Raw genomic sequence first — 17,097 nt, 5'->3', positions numbered from 1 at the left:
GAAAATCCCTTCAGTTGCTTGTTTTGTCGTAAAAGATTTACACAAAAGCCAAACATGGTAAAACACATGAGAACGCACACAGGGGGAAAAAAAAAATTATTGTTCATTTTGTGGTCAAAAATTCACTCAGATGCTAAACATGGTCATACACATGAGAATACACACAGGAGAAAAACCTTACACTATGCTCATAGGTCACACACGTGGACACACAACAGAGGGAGAAAAGGTGTTTAGGCCATGGACTTCCACTCGTTAGGACTATGGCGGCTCAAGTTAATCTCAAGCAAAATGTATATACGTATTACCTCGAAAGTGATGGGCTGCTGTGTGTGTGTGTGTGTGTGTTTATAAAATTGTCATTGTCCAAATACAACCTATGTTCTCAAAATGTGAACATCAAGTGTATAAAGGGTTCAAAATCAGTATAAAACATACATCTACCGTCATTTTTCATGTACGTCTTATTGTTCGCTATAAAGTCCGTTTGGATTCTGACCCTCTTTGCAACAATTTTCTTTCCTCTTTTCTCATCGTGAGCTGTGGTCAATACTCAAATGTATCCAAAATCAAATCAATGTAAACTCTTTACGCAGAGATCCCACGTCGTATCTGCATTACAGAATCTGGTTATCGTAGACAGATTACATTTTTACTATCAATATTTCCATATTATCACAGAAACAGTGTTCTTCCTTCTCTCGGGACTAAAGTCTTCTCTTGGAACTGGTACCTTCTCTCTCTTGACTAGACACTTCACTGTGGACTAGAACATTCTTTCAGGACTAACGTTCTCTTGAGACTAGAACTTCTCATTGCATTGGTGCTTACCGATATCCTAAAAACAGAAACTGCCTAATTCTGTCAGCCTTAGCAGTTATTGTTCCAGAACAAATGGTGGTGGAATTAAATGCACTCCTACAATTTGCCACTGCTGCTAAACCACGTCAAAGAAAAATAAGTGGGATGTGGAGACTGAAATTCGTTTGTGTCAGTTTTGGCTGAGCATGGAGCAATTTGGAAGGGAGGGAATAATCTGGATTTCATTGTAAAGAAATTCGGGAATATGAACTAGGTAGAGGAGTGCTCTTAAGAACGATGATTTCATTTTTTGTTGTTGAGAAAACAAAGGTAATATTTCTCACTCCCAAAAAAAAAGGATTTTATATTATAAATTGGATAAAATAAATCAAATGTAACTGGGGCAATGCCACCGATTCAGAAGACAACAGATGAATGTAAGAATGAAATTAAGGAGGAGGTCTGATATCGATGCAACCAAGAAAACATTTTAATGCAATTAGATCAACTTTGGACAATGGATGTCATTATGTATTATACAGACCCTTTCCAAAAAAAAATTAGAATATCATGGAATTTCCATAATTCCATTCAAAAAATTTAACTTTCATAGATTATAGATTCAGGGCCCACAGTTTAAACAATTGCTAGTATCGATTTGTTCATTTTTACATAATTTGGGTTTCCAGCTCATAAAACGCCCGAAATACTGTGAAGAAATCACCATTTACTTCTCAGTTTTAGTAGGGAAAAAAAAGAAATTAGAGTCACATTAAATTCATCAAAATATGGTACTTTCAAAACGATATGTCATGGATATCAATTCTTGACCTACATTTCTGGTTAGTTATCATATTAAGAGATCTAAACTAAATATCCACTTCAATAAAAAATAAAATAAAATGAAATGGGGTTCATTTTAGACATTTGGATTTTTGGATGTGATGCAGCCCTACGGGGCACAAGCCAGTGCAACCTGTAGGCCGGTCTCAAGCCCGGATAAATGCAGAGGGTTGTGTCGGGAAAGGCATCGGGCGTAAAACTTTGCCAAAAAAATATGAGCGTTCATCTAAAGAATTCCATGCCGGATCGGTCGTGGCCCGTGTTAACAACCTGGAGGGTGCCGGTGGAAATGCAGCTACTGTGGGTTGAAGATGGAGGAGGTGGAAAGCGGGTTCTTCGGCAGAAAGAGAAGAGGAAAGCACAGAGCCTAGAACCGAATGTGGGGACTTTGAATGTTGGGACTATGACAGGAAAATCTTGGGAGTTGGTTGACATGATGATTAGGAGAAAGGTTGATGCATTGTGTGTCCAGGAGACCAGGTGGAAAGACAGTAAGGGTACAAGTTTAGGGGCAGGGTTTAAATTATTTGACCATGGTGTAGATGGGAAGAGAAATGGAGTCGGGGTTATTTTAAAGAAAAAGAGTTAGCTCAGAAAGTCTTGGAGTTGAAAAGAGTATCAGATCAAGTGATGAGGCTGAAACTTGAAATTGAGGGTGTTATGTACTGACCCTTTCCCAAACATTTGAATATCATGGAAAAGTTTATTTATTTCCATAATTCCATTCAAAAAGTGTGGGTGATGGGATGAAAGGGTTTGGCTTAGGGTTAGAAAATATTTTAACGCGACTGAGAATAGGTCATACTGGTCTCAAGCACACATTACACAAAGTAGGCAAGCACACAATGGGAAACTGCACACATTGCAACCAGCCACAAACAGTTGAGCATGCGAGATTATATGGTAGCCCACAGGGCCAAATGCGCTGCAAACGGCCATAAGATGCATAGCAGGAATGACGCAAGACAAAAAGCACACGAGCACATAAAACAACTGGAAAAGAAAAACGCTAAAAGATAAAAGGCTGCAATCACAGAAAACAACTGCAAAAGAAAAATGCCGCAAACAACAACGCACACACAAATCCCAAAATAACTGCGAGAGAAATGCGGCAAGTTTAGGCCACGCAACTTTAGTCCGCCAGGACACTAGGGGGCGTGACCTCCTGGACGGACCAGAGGCACCACAGGTATGAATAGATAGCTACCACAGGCGCATTTTGAGGTCAGCCAGGACGGTGAAGCGAAAGTAGGGAGGTCAAAGTCGTCAGCGCATTCCACGTGCGTGGACGGCGAGAAAACCAAAAGACCAAAGATGATGGCACATTGTGCTGCATATGGTTGAAGGCCGTACAATTACAACAGGGGAACTTGGAGTCCATTTCACATATAGTTACTTTATTTTATTTTTGTTTTTCATCAAAGGTTCTATGGCGTTGACAAAATAGGAATCCTCATGGAAATTGGTTGAGAAATGAGCAAGTTACGGCTAATTTCCGTCTCCATACACTGCCTTCTATTGGAACGATGACCTCCTCAACATGGCCGCCACGGAGTCACATCGGTTAGTCGGGCTTCCACAGGGCGCTGGCGTATCTAGTATCTGTGAACGCCCCCGTGGTCTCACAGGACGGATCCGTCCCGGAGGTGGTGCCTCCTAGTGATTTAGCAGACGTCCGTTGTGCAACGTGAATGTGCAGCATTTCTCTGTTTTGTGTCATTCCTGGATTTGCAGCATCAGGCCGTTTGCAGCGCATTTGCACCCAGGGAAAGATTCTTATTCAGTCACTCGGAAAGGCAAAATTCCACAGTTTTACATTAACAGGGATTTTGGGGAGTAAATCAGTTAATACATCAAAATTCCCGCGAGAAGTCGGGATAAAATAATCTTTTTTTTTTTTTAAATTTTATTTTATTTTACTGTTCAAGCGCCTGTTCCATACTGCGGTCCAGGTGGTGGCGGTAATACACCAATAAGTTGGTTTGCCAATCGCCAAAAAAACAGAAGAAGAAGAAGAAGAAGATAAAGATAGCACTGCATAGCAGACCGCGTTTTAACGGGACGGCAACTTGTGTTCTCGTGTGCTCGTTGAACTGTCTAAAACATCAAGATGTTGAAAGAATTGGTAAGGGAGCGACTCATTGCGGCCGCCGACGAAATCTTCGGACTGTTTGAAGGAACGATCGCGTCGTACGAGGAGCAACTTTGTCGAGCGAGAGAGGAGACCGAGCGACACCGACGACAACTGGAAGCCGTTTGCAAAACACAAATTGTCGTACGCCTCGAAGGTGTGCTCACTGAACTTCCTTCCTCTCAACATTTACAACATTTTATTTATCTATTATGGACGTTAAAAACTACACAAATGTTGAATTTTACTAAAATGAAATTGAGTGACATGCTGATCGCATGTATGTGTAATTACAGTATAATTGCTACGATAGCAAGCAAAACAAACTGATGGCAGCCATCTTGATTTTCCGCAATCAGCCACTCGGAACGCTGCCTTCGAGTCACGTGACGGCTCGATTCCTGTATATGAAATATATATACATTATGTGCTTAAGAACTTCCCAGTTCGGCGTCATAATGTTATTTACATACATATACTTTTTCTAACTTTAAAATAGTCCCACCGTGGTAAACTGCTGCCTTTCTCACTTCATTATCACTTTTCATTTCTTTGCGGCTACTAGGACTCGCAGCTGACAAACAAACAAGCCACATTACTTGACTTGAGTAAGACTTAATTAGCCATTTTGGGGATTTTCCTTGGCTAAAACGTGCAAAATGACTGACTTGGTTTTCATGATACTTGAGTCGAGGACTCTGGTTGATACTTGACTTTCTTGGTTTTTACCATAGTGCCTTGGGATTTGCTTGAAACTTGAAGGTTAAGACTTGGTTGGTCACCAATATATGTGAAAGATATTTTTGTTTGATCACACCACTTTGACCAGTCTGACTTTGTAACCACATATCATACTGTATAATATCTGATCCATGTGAGCTAAGTTGTGTCTGTGTCCTGCAGACATCGAGCAGCTGATTGGTCGCCAGGAAGACCTTGCCCCAGAGCCGCAGTGGGGGAGCTCCAGTTTGGAGGAAGACTATCCGAAGCCCACCCACGTTAAAGAGGAAGAGGAGGAGGCTGGTGTCTGCAAGTTGCCACTGAATGGCGTCTCCATGGAGAGTGAAGCCTATGAAGACCAACCACCTGAATGGTCACAGTTTTCTCATCACAGTCCAAGTGGTGACCACTGTGGAGGACCACCACCAGACGACCTCTTAGCTCTACTGTCACCCAGTGACGACGAAGAACCTTTGAGGAGCGACACAGACTGTGAAGGTGACGAAGTTTTTTCGAAGCAGACATATGATAAGACACAGAAGGGAACACAACTTTCAGTGCTCAGTTTGTAGTACAACATTCTCTAGGGATGAAAGTGGACACACATGAGAGCATACACACAAGAGCTTCTTGTGTGTTTCACTCAGTTTGCGGTAAAACATTCTCAAAGCTGCCAAGGAGAAAGGTTGTTGCTTTGCTGAGCTGCAAGGGCAATATACTAGCCACAGAAATGATAACAAAATTAAGGTGGAATTATGTAATATGATGTAGTAATTATTAGGGTTGCAGCGTGCAACATATTCGGTCAGGGACAAGAAATATAAATACCTCGCAATCTTGCCACGCAGCTGATCGATATGTAAACAAATACAGTGCGACTCAGCTTCTGTCTACAGACATGATGGCTAGCCATATATAAGTAAAAGTATTTGGCCTCTTCAGATAGAACCAAAGCCATCATTGTTTATGTAGCATAAAGCACACTTTTGAAACTTGTACTTTTGCATTTTTAATTTCCTAAAAAGACGACAAACGATTGATGTTGCTCTTTCCTAAAAAGTTAACGTTCAGGCTGTTGAGGCGTCATTTTGACTGTAGTTGTAGATAAATGTAAGTCTTCTTACCCAATGTAAACTGAACCGAGGTAGGCACCAAACGGTGAGTTTCGGCCTACCTTTACACCACTAGAGATTCTAACATTTATGTGTTCGCCCAACTATGAAAACAACTTTGACACACCTGTTATGCCATTATTTACACTATACATTATTTTAAGTTTAAGTCAAACATTGCCTGTCTGTCTTTGTGTTGACTTGGTTAGCTGCTAACACACACAAAAAAAACATGGTTGTTATGGCTGGCTACCAGGATGTCTGAAAGATATTTTAATTTGGAAAACACCACTTTGCCTTTAGTATGACTTTACACATTGTGTGGCTTGTGTCCTGCAGACGTCCAGCAGCTGATTGGTCGGCAGGAAGAACTTTCCCCTCAGCCGCTGTGGGGGATCTCCAGTTTGGAGCTGGAGCATCTACAGCACCCCCACTTTGAAGAGGAAGGGGAGGAGGCTGATGTCAGCAAGTTGCCACTTGCTGGTGTCTCTGTGAAGAGCGAAGAAGAGAAAGACGAACCACCTGAGTGGTCACAGCTTTGTCATCACAGTCCAAGTGGAGACCGCTGTGGAGGACAACCACAAGACAGCCTCTTGGCTCCAATGTCAGACAGTGACGACACAGAAGAACCTTTGGAGAGCGACGCAGACTGTGAAGGCGACGACAACCCGTCGAAACGTTCTCAAAAAGACGCAACTCCTAACAAGAAAAGTTCTCGAAAACGCCAGAAGTGTCACGCACTTAAAGAACATTTCAGCTGCTCAGTTTGTGGTAAAGCTTTTACTTGTAAGTCACATTGGATGAGACACAAGAAGACACACACAGGGGAAAAATCCTTTTGTTGCTCAGTTTGCGGGAAAACATTCTCTCGAAAGGAACATGTGGAATTGCACATGAGAACACATACAGGAGAAAAACCCTTTCGCTGCTCAATTTGCGGTACAAGATTCTCTGTCAAACAAAGTATGAAAAAACATATGAGAACCCACACAGGAGAAAAACCCTTTAGTTGCTCATTTTGCGGAACGAAATTTTCAAGAAATGAAAGTCTGGAAAAACACATGAGAGTGCACACAGGAGAAAAACCATTTAGTTGTTCAGTTTGTGGTGGACGCTTTGCTCAAAGGTCCAATATGACCAGACACATGCAGATACATAAAAAAGAGTAAAACAAAATTACAGTAGTCCCCCACAATACCGCGGCATCCAAAGTGGACCACGTTGTTTTTAACCCATTTAATACCAAAAAAAACGTAGTTTTAACGTCTTTTAGAACTTGATCACCTAATCCCAAAGACGTAGTTTTACGTCTTTGACGTTTTTGTGCGCCACAGGCTTCAGAAGGGGGCTGACGTCACTTCTCACCATAGGACTAGGCCTGAGAGCACTTTTAATCCCCATAAAAACGGACACTAGATGGCAGCAGTGCATCATACAATTTTAGAATTTTGGTATTACTTACCAATGTACTACCGCAAACTACTAAAGAAAGGCAAAAGATAGAAACAAACTTTTTTTCTGTTTGAGTGATGGAACTTAATCTTTTTTTCGGTGGGTGCCATGTTTATATAGCCATAGAACACAATATTCTGTGTTCCTTGAGAGATCGGTGGAAATCCTCTAAACTGAGGGGGGTTCTCTTTTTTTGTTGTTGTAAATGCTGTGTTTTGCTGTGCAGTAACAAATGCAAATCATGTTGCAAAGCTGATTCATTATCAAGGTCATCTTTATTCAATTTCCTTATCTTCACTGGTAATGATTTACTTGTGTTGTGCTTCGGGCTTCACATAGAATACAGGTGTCAACCTTGAGGCCCGCGGGCCAGATCGGGTCTGATCTTTCCTCGACTTCTGCTTGTGTTGTCCTCCTACATGAGTGTAGTTATTTTACTTTTGTGTCGTGTGATGTAACATTGCGCCCTAGTTGACAAATAGTTATTTACAATGCAATGGCAGCAAAGCATTGTTTCAGTTTGTAACCGTATGCGACGCTGTGTACGTCGGCTAAAGATCAGGCAGCAAATTTCTTCGGTTAATGCTTGCACGTTGGATACCATCTGTCTGAAAGTTAAGTTAAGGCCTTTTCACACTGCAGTTTCTCATGAACAGTGCTTCGAGGTGTATTTCAGGCTGAGCGGGGAGCGTTGAAAAGGAGTTTGAAAGCCTCCCGTACAGACGTCTCGGTATAGTATTTTTCGAGCGGTCCAAAGTTTGGAATAGTGGGACACTGCAATTATTATGCCTTCCTCCATTTCCCCCTTGCCATTTACAGTACAACTCCACCAAAATAGCAGACAGAAATCACTCCACCCGCTTCGCTCCCATTGGAGGAGCTTTTTGATGTCACTGCGTCAAAGCTCCCGAATACAATTTTTTTTCTATCCGATGATTCGACGCTGAGCATCAGACGCCCTCTGCTTTGGCGCGATACTCTGCGTCACGTCAAAACGCGCTGACGCCACCTCAGCATACACACAATGAACGGGCAAGTCGAGGGCGTCAGACGCCTTGCCAAGTGAAAGAGCCGTTATGGTAAATTTTTCATGTTGCTTTGTGTATTACGTAACTTTGTATTGTTCATGTTTTCATGTGGTAGCTTAGCACGTTAGCTAGTTAACTAGCAAGCCCTCGCTTGACTGTAATCAGAAGTGATGATGTTTCCCTTTGATACTTTACTTGTTCACGTGCTAGATCCGGGTTACTCAAATGCATATCTTGAAGGGCCGCATATACATTTCGCAATGAGTCAAAGGTCGTTTTATTGAGCCTGGTCAGGCCACGTGAGAATACTGTCATATTCAAAACAAAATGTCCTTTTCATTCAAAACAGCAACATTTTGAGAATTAAAATGAGTAGTTCAATTTAAAACAAAACAAGGCTACTGTCGTGAATTCAAAGCAAACCTATCAGGAGGGGCGTAAGAACGTTTCCTTTTATGTATAAATGCAAAGAACCAAATGAAAGGAGAAAAGAGATACTGTATTTGGGTTTCACACTTCAAGTGTGTGCATGCGTGTGGGTTTTCTAAGAGAGAGAGACCAAATACAGATTTAAAAGTAAACCCCGACAGGATGAATGAGTGCATTACAAATTATGAACAACGCTAAGTTAGTGACATCAAATATGTTAATATCAAACTCTATTTATTACGCTCTTATTCAGAAAGAAAACTCACCCTACATCCAGTAGGATCAAATATCTGATAGATGGTAATTAACATCACGTAATAACGCAATGTGATGCAACAAGTAATGGCTAATGCTAGCAAGACACTCGTGTAGTTTTAGTCACTTTGTCATCGTCGCACACAACCGAACTAAAGGAATAATCCTGGTACACAGTGAGTTGTAATGCAGCCAGCCATTCACAATGATGTCACGCACCCATGCTCAAGACAAATGAATTGGTCCGCTTCAATGACAAATAAACACCAAAATAATAATTGATTAAGGCACCTAAATTGTAGAGATTGACATATTTTCCCTAACAATGAATGACTTTGAGGCCACCTTTACAGACTGTCTGTCTATCGTTTGCATGGAGACAAGTCCTGGTCTTCAACGTGATGACCCACCCAAAACACTTGGTTAAGGTAAAACAAATTCTGCCTAGCCAGGCCCCTATACTTTTCATTATTGTCTTTTCAAAAGTGTTTAATACAACACGATTAGAACCAATACTTGTTTGTAGCTTTAGTTTCACAGTATGCAAATTGAAAAAATACCCGGGAACGAGGACTTCAAGAAGGAACCATATTGTTATAGCGACCTGCCTAGGTGAGCTGCAAGGATAGTATACTAACCATACAAATGAAAAACAAATGCAGGGGCAATCATCTAATATGATGTCACGATTATTAGGGTTCCCACATAGAACATATTAAGTATGAGATAAAAAGTGTTAAAACTTGTCGAGTGTCAGCCAGATGCCTAGTCCATATACAAATACAGCGCAGCTCAGCTTCTGGCGAGCAGACACCATGGTTAGACGCATGCGGTGACGGTTTCTGATATGGGCACTCGCTCAGGGCAGCATTCTCTGGGGGTCGGCACCAACATTTCTGCAGTTTCATGTTTAAACCAGTCCCAGGCTGATATCGGCAAGTTGCCACTTGGTGTCTCTGTAAAAGAGTGAAGAAGTACGACCAAAGTAGCCGCAGTTTCAACATCAAAGAGCAAACGTGTATCACATTTGTATGAAATCAAAACAAAGAAGTTTGTTATGGTTATGTTTAGGACTAGGGTTGGGGCTTAAGGCGGTTTAGGATGGGTTCGGGTTGGTGGGAAAGAAAGAACCACTTTCCTGAAGGTGCTGTGGCGCTTCATCTCATTAAATGGACTCCTACACTGTTTCAACTAACATTGTACAGCACCATGAAGTACTTTGTGATGAATGTTGCCCCCTGGGATTCCTTGAAGGGGTATCCCTTCATCCATGGTCTCTGCAGAAGGTGTCTTTTTTCCCCAAATGGCGGGTTTTGTCTTGCCCAATTGGGGTCTTCAGAACGGAGGATGTCGCTGATTTGTGTCTGCTGTGGGCCTGTGAAGCGCTTTGACACTTTTGTGATTAGGGCTACACAAATAAACTTGACTTATGTTTGTATGATGGTTTACAGCTACCAATGTACTGTCATGATAAATACTGAAATATACGAGGGAGGAAACATTCATAATCATTAGCTTAAAAGTGACATATGGTACGTTTATGTGCGTCACTTTTAAGTGTTTGGTGCCAAGTTCCCAAATATGTTGGTGTTTATGTGAATGAGATGCATAACGTTTGTAGAAAGAAGCTTTTTAAAATTCAGTCCATTTACTTGCATTAGTTTACAGGGCAAATATGACACATTCAATATGGCGGACGCGCATACACATGGCAGCACCCGGCCAATTCGCTCAAGGCAGTGTATTTGACGTCTATGCGTGTAAAATCATCGAACAAAAAAGAGGAAAAGCGGAAGTTAGCGTAGCAACCCCTACGTCAGTTGGACAAATTGTTCCCTTGTGGGGTCGCTTAACTGTCTAGAACATCAAAATGTTGAAAGACTTGGTAAGGGAGCGACTCATTGCGGCGGCCGACGAAATCTACGTGCTCTTTGAACGAACGATAGCGTCGTACGAGGAGCAACTTTATCGGGCGAGAGAGGAGAACGAACGACAAAGACAACAACTGGAAGCTGTTTGCAAGACTCAAATGTTGCTCCGCGTCGAAGGTCTGTGTACTACACGTCTACTTCGAATGTACACCATGTTCATCAGCTAAGAAGAGCGTGCCACGCACTACGTCTGCGTTCCCGTCAGGTGACATTAAAATGTACAGAGCAAAACGAACCAAAGGCAACCATCTTGATTTTCCCAATCATCCAATCGGAACGCTAGCTGGACGTCACGTCGTCGGGTCCCTATTGAATTCTAGTCAATTGTATTTTTCCAGCGACAATTCACAACAGACTTGATCTCAGGGCATTTGACCTATGAAGGAGGTGTAGGAGCCCGCTCCGCACGCAACAAGAGACAAGCTGGAGACGGTGTGCGGTGGCCGGCGGCGATATAGTGAGAAAAATATTCAGCCCTGTGGTCAAACGTTGCCGTCCTCTCTTGAGTCTCTCACTTTTGCCGTGCAACAAGGGAATTATAATGTACTTCCTCTGTTATCTGTATGTAAAACAATTGAAATCATTGAATCCCTCACTGGAAATGCTCGGACAAAACGACGTCGCCTTTCTCTCGTTGAGTTCGTTTTCCATGTCTTTGTGGCTAAAGCTAACAAACAAACAAAACAAAAAAACGTGTCTGTGATTATATTGTACACCAATATGTCTGACATTTTACCATTCCATAACACAATGACAAAGTTGTTTTTGTTCAACAAATATTTTTGACGGTATGGTAGAAATACAACATAAACAGTGTTTGTGTTGCTTGTGTCCTGCAGACGTCCAGCAGCTGATTGCTCGTCAACAAGCACTTTCCCCTCAGCCATACGGCGGGACCTCCAGTTCGGACCAGCAGCAGCCCCTCCACTTTAAGGAGGAAGAGGAAGAGGCTGATGTTAGCAAGTTGCCACCAACTGTCATCTCTGTGAAGAGTGAAGACGATGAAGGCGAACCACCTGAATCGACACAGCTTCATCGCAGTCCAAGTGAAGATTACTGTGGAGGACCACCCGCAAACAACCTCTTGGCGCCACTGTCAGACAACGATGCTGAAATGCTCCCCGACAGCGAGACAGACTGTGAAGGTGACGACAAACAGTTGAAACGCTCTGAAGAGAAGACAACCCCTGGCAAAAAGAAAACTTTACAATTGCGTAAACGTTTTAGCTGTGCATTTTGTGGTAAGAGTTTTGCTAAAAATCAACATATGATTAGACATATGAGAACACACACAGGTGAAAAACCTTTTCGTTGCGCTGTTTGCGGGAAAACATTTGCTCGAAAAGAACATGTGGAATCACACATGATAACGCACACGGGAGAAAAACCTGTTGGTTGCTCATTGTGTGGTAAAAGATTCTCTCATAAGTCGTATATGAGAACACACATGAGAACACACACGGGAGAAAAACCCTTTAGTTGCTCAGTTTGTGGCGAAAGCTATTCTCATAGGTCCAGTTTGACTGCACACATGCGGGGACACAACATTGAGAGAATCATGGTTTTACAGTAATCCTCTGTTACCTTGCACCATGTATTGTTTTTATCCAATTGTATTAGTCTGAAGAACTGCAAACTTGGGCGTGCAGTTCCCTCCAAATTAGGGGTTGAACTGACTAGTCGATAAGGCGACTTTACTTCCCCGTGTCAACTTTTAAAACCAGAAGCCAACTAATCAGTAATCATGTGTTTACAGAGGATTTTCAATCCCCATGGCTGCCAAATGTTCGGCCACCAAGACGACACAGTCTTCATGTGTCTGCGTGGGTCCGCAAGTAAAAAAATAAATAAAAATAATAATAATAAATGATGGTTGTGGATGAGAATAACGGTTATCTTCGCAAGCTTTGTTTATTACGATATATGCCAATATTCATACCAGCCGGACTACGAGACAGGCTGCAAGGAATGAGGGCAGTGAAGTGAAGCCACCCCCCCCCCCCCAACATGACACTGAGAGTGGCCCCCTGTTGCAACAGCTCTGTTTCACGGTTGAATTTGAAACAGGTTCTTTTGTAACTGTTAATAGATGCTTTGGAAAAGATTCTCAGAATTTTAGGTATACGCTCGGTGGGATGTTCATCAATACATATTTTTTCATGTTGACTGTTGTTCTAGCTGTCGCCTTCGTGTCGGTCTCAACCTAGGGGGTATTCCAGCAAGCAGGTTCAACATGCTCTTACTCTAAACCGGAGTTTTAAGTTGACTTCCCCTGAACACAAATCCTGGGATCATTTGGGTCCAGAACAGCTGATCAGAATCAGAATCATCTTTATTTTGCCAAGTATGTCTTAAAAACACACAAGGAATTTGTCTCCGGTAGTTGGAGCCGCTCTAATACGACAACAGACAGTCAATTGACAGAGAACGCTTTTCAGACATAAAGACATTGACAAAAACAGTCACTGAGCAATAAAGGTTTGCTAATTTTCTGGTAATGCCGGTACAATTTATTTTATTTTATTTGACAATTGTGCAAGAGGATGCAGAGTCCTCTAGCACTTAGAGCAATTCGAATGACTAATATTGCAATAGTCCGGTGCAATGACCATTGTGCAAAGGGCGCCGAGACTTCAAGGAGTGTATGCGATTCAAAGTGACGAGGAGCGCGATAATCTGGGACAGTGTTGATTGTGCAAATGTTGCAGATACTCCTCAATCAGTGTGCAAATGGGGCAGATGCTACTCTGGCATGAGTGGCCAGTATTGGTCAACAACAGATATGCAAATAGTGCAGCGTGGCGAGACTGCTACTGTGAGTGCACGAGTAATGTATAATTGGCCCCGCAGAAATGTGACAACAAACTCAAGACAAAGAAAAATGGCAACAAGTTGCAATGGAATTGTAAGTTAGCTGTTTAAGAAGTTGATTGCAAGAGGGAAGAAGCTGTTGGAATGTCTGCTAGTTCTAGTTTGCATTGATCGGTAGCGCTTACCTGAGGGAAGGAGCTGGAAGAGCTGGGGCCTCATGTACAAAAGGTGCGTACGCACAAAAACGTGGCGTCCGTTCTTTTTCACGGCAATGGTCAGATGTATCAAGAGTGACGTGACCGTGGAAATGTGCGGTGCTTCACGCCAACTGCATGGCCGGCGTACGCACGTTTCTGCAGCTTTTGGTGCTTTGGCGACAGGTGACGCTGGGAAACTGTTCCCATAAATCTGCACACCAGACACATGAATAATTAGCACTGATGAACAATTCATTCCCGGCAACATTTGATTTCAAGAATGCAATTGAGGCAAGGACTGAGAATTCATTTGTTAACCAGTGTATTTAATGAACCACTGCTATTTATACATCAAGTCGATCATTTATACCGCCTGTTGCCCTCACATTCGCTTCGTGACTCCAGCACATGCACTGAAAAAAAGAGTCCTTTGAATTTACTTCATTTAAACATGTACATCGGTTGCACATGATTCAAATGTGTTACCCCTCTTCTCCTAAAAAAACAACATGATTTATTGCCAGTGTGCGTGTCCTCTCCTGTGTATTAAAATAATAAATTGAGTCATCAAAAAGGAGTCAAGGTTTTTGATATCCTCTTTGATATGCCGATGTGATTCTATTTGAATTCAAAAGATTTGTTACAAATACCACACATACATTTACGCATGAACCTTTATCTCACAGGGCTGAGTGCAGGTTACTGTATGAGCACATTTGTTATGAGTTCTAAAAATACATGGTCTTAACCTTGTGGGGTGATCATAGTCAGCCACATGTCCTCCCACCACCCCTGAGAGAGCAGCGTCAGCCATGATCGCAGCGATTCTCTCCTCGGACGGGGTGAGGCCCTCCGCGCCGGTTCTTCCGCCTTTTATTGGCCACACTTTTGCGGTGGGCAGCTGTCCTCCGCTTCACATCCACCTTAATGTCTGACCACTTCTTTTTTAGTTCAGCGTGTGCACACTATTCGCACTGCACAGCATTGACAGCCGCACACACGCTGTCCCATTCGCTCCTCTTGCGCGTGTTGTTAACGCCGTCGGACAGCGTGCCAAAGAGGATTTTCTTGCCTGCCTCCACTTCATTGAGCAACTTCACATTACCTTGCTCATTTTCCTTTTTTTCTGATCACGCAGCGATCGGCATCTCAGGTGCAGGGTTCATTTCCATATGATTTGCATATATAAATGTGGGCGTGGACAGGGAGGAGTCGGCTACTCCAACATGTGCGCTCATTTCCACGTTGATACACGTTGATTTCATACATCTGAATATTTTTGTGCGTAAGACGTTTTCTGGATTTGAGTGTACGCCGTGTTTTAGGAGGAAATCCACGAAGTCTGGGGGGTCCAAGAGGATTTTGCACGCTCTTGTCTTAGTTCTGGCAGCGTGCAAGTCCTCAAGGGTGGGTAGGGGGGTACCGACAATCTTTTCAGCAGTTTTGATTGTCCGTTGGAGTCGGAGTTTGTCCTTTTATGGGGCAGCACCAAACCAGACTGTGATGGAAGAACACAGAACTGATTCGATGACCGCTGTGTCCAACTGTCTCAGCAGCTCCCGCGGCAGGCTCTGTTTGCCCAGAAGCCGCAGGAACTACATCCTCTGCTGGGCCTTTTTGAGGTCAGAGTTGATGTTGATCGCCCACTTCAGGTCCTGAGAGACTGTAATTCCCAGGAACTTGAAGGTCTCAACGGTTGACACAAGGCAGCTGGACAGCGTGAGGGGCAGCTGTGGCGAAGGATGCCTCCTGAAGTCCACGATCATCTCTACCGTCTTGAGCGTGTTCAGCTCCAGGTTGTGTCGGCCGCACCACAGCTCCGGCCGCTCCGCTTCCTGTCGATACGCAGACTCGTCACCGTCTTTGATGAGGCCGATGACTGTGGTGTCATCTGCAAACTTCAGGTAGTTTGACAGTCGGGTGCGTTGAGGTGCATGATTAGCCATAAGTAAAAAAAAATATATATATATAAGAATAGCAAAATGAAAAATTAAACAGCATTTCCCAGACTCTTCAGATGTAACCAAAGCAATAACAAATGTCGTTATTGGTGTAAAAAATAACTCTCACTGTTGAAACTTTCTCTTGCACTTTCCTAAAAAGAAAACAAATGAACCGAACTGTGCCCTTAAAACCAAGATACGTACCTAACTATGATTTAGGCATGATGTTGCACCCCGATCGAGTCAACATTTATTCGGGTTCGTCTTCAAACCTGTCCCAGGCCGATGTCGGCAAGTTTCCACTGACTGGTAGTGTGTCTGTGGAGAGTGAAGACATACCGCCCAAGTGGTCAGAGCTTCATTATCACAAACCAAGTGGAGACACTGTAGACGACCACCACCGGACAACCTCCTCTGTCAGACAGTGACAACATGGAAGAACCTTTGAGGAGCAACGCAGATTGTGAAGGTGACGACGCAAACAGTTGAAATGCTCTGAAACTGAGACTACTCTTGGCAATAAGGAACTTTCACAAACACTGAAAGAATGTTACCTGCTCAGTTTTTTAAAAGGTTGAGTCAATGTTGATTAGAAACATGAAATCACACAGGAGGAGAAAACACATTTTGCAATTTGTGGTAAGGTTATGATAGAATACAGACTTTGATAACATGCATGATTATGCATACAGGAGAAAAACCCTCAGTTACCCCGTTCGAGGAGAGAATCGCTGCGATCATGGGTGACGCTGCTCTCTCAGGGGTGATGGGAGCACATGTGGCTGGCTATGATCACCCCACAAGGTAAATGCCATTTATTTTTAGAACTCACAACAAACGTGTTCATACAGTAACCTACATTCAGCCCTGTGAGATTAAGGTTCATGCGTAAATGTGTGTATGGTATTTGTAATGAATCTTTTGAATTCAAATAGAAGCACATCAGCATAACAAAGAGGATATCAAAGACTCCGACTCATGTTTAATTACTCAATTTATTATTATAATACACATGAGAGGGACACGCATTGTCTGCGTGCTACATGTTTGGGGGATTCCCAGTATTAGCCATACTGTACTTACAGCTTTCCATTTGCACATTTTGTTCAAATGTGACTTTCGAGTATGTGACTATATTATAAGCACATAAACATTGCATTCCAGCATCTTAATTCCTCACCATGAGTTTCAGTGTGCAACAGAACTATTACGCATCAACATATTTCATTTGCCGACGTTAGTGCGCGAAATTAACCACACATCAGTTCCACAAACAGATCAGTGTTCGGAGAACAAAACAAACAAAACGTAAATTCCTCCCCCCAAAAAAAACAAAAAACCACAATGAATATTACCGCAAGTCAATATTACCTACTGTTGCCTTACACAGGTTTGTCCAAACCTTTTCTTCTAAGGACAACATACAGAAAAATCTTAAAATGCA

General features: G+C 42.7%; 2 protein-coding genes across 2 annotated transcripts; both read left to right on the top strand.

The window, feature by feature from the left end:
- Window positions 1-3,669: 3,669 nt before the first annotated feature.
- LOC133400181 (zinc finger protein with KRAB and SCAN domains 7-like) lies at window positions 3,670-8,457 on the top strand. The gene is made up of 3 exons (XM_061672572.1): window positions 3,670-3,932; window positions 4,679-4,993; window positions 5,947-8,457. The coding sequence occupies exons 1-3, from the start codon at window positions 3,755-3,757 to the stop codon at window positions 6,774-6,776; spliced, it is 1,323 nt and encodes a 440-aa protein (XP_061528556.1). The 5' UTR covers window positions 3,670-3,754; the 3' UTR covers window positions 6,777-8,457.
- A 2,083-nt stretch (window positions 8,458-10,540) lies between these two features.
- Window positions 10,541-13,200, top strand: LOC133400219 (zinc finger protein 41 homolog). The gene is made up of 2 exons (XM_061672661.1): window positions 10,541-10,819; window positions 11,542-13,200. The coding sequence occupies exons 1-2, from the start codon at window positions 10,642-10,644 to the stop codon at window positions 12,273-12,275; spliced, it is 912 nt and encodes a 303-aa protein (XP_061528645.1). The 5' UTR covers window positions 10,541-10,641; the 3' UTR covers window positions 12,276-13,200.
- Window positions 13,201-17,097: the final 3,897 nt, after the last annotated feature.

The sequence above is a fragment of the Phycodurus eques genome, chromosome 3 (genome assembly GCF_024500275.1).
Source record: "Phycodurus eques isolate BA_2022a chromosome 3, UOR_Pequ_1.1, whole genome shotgun sequence".
Lineage (NCBI taxonomy): Eukaryota > Metazoa > Chordata > Actinopteri > Syngnathiformes > Syngnathidae > Phycodurus > Phycodurus eques.
Note: the sequence above shows the minus strand (reverse complement) of the source record. Positions and strands in the feature narration are given on the sequence as shown.

What these genes read in the sequence shown, in the direction of transcription:
- LOC133400219 (XM_061672661.1), top strand. Translation starts at nt 10,642, where the DNA reads ATGTTGAAAGACTTGGTAAGGGAGCGACTCATTGCGGCGGCCGACGAA. An exon ending in AATGTTGCTCCGCGTCGAAG is followed by an intron (nt 10,820 to 11,541) that starts GTCTGTGTACTA and finishes TGTGTCCTGCAG; the next exon opens with ACGTCCAGCAGCTGATTGCT.
- LOC133400181 (XM_061672572.1), top strand. Translation starts at nt 3,755, where the DNA reads ATGTTGAAAGAATTGGTAAGGGAGCGACTCATTGCGGCCGCCGACGAA. An exon ending in AATTGTCGTACGCCTCGAAG is followed by an intron (nt 3,933 to 4,678) that starts GTGTGCTCACTG and finishes TGTGTCCTGCAG; the next exon opens with ACATCGAGCAGCTGATTGGT. An exon ending in GAGCGACACAGACTGTGAAG is followed by an intron (nt 4,994 to 5,946) that starts GTGACGAAGTTT and finishes TGTGTCCTGCAG; the next exon opens with ACGTCCAGCAGCTGATTGGT.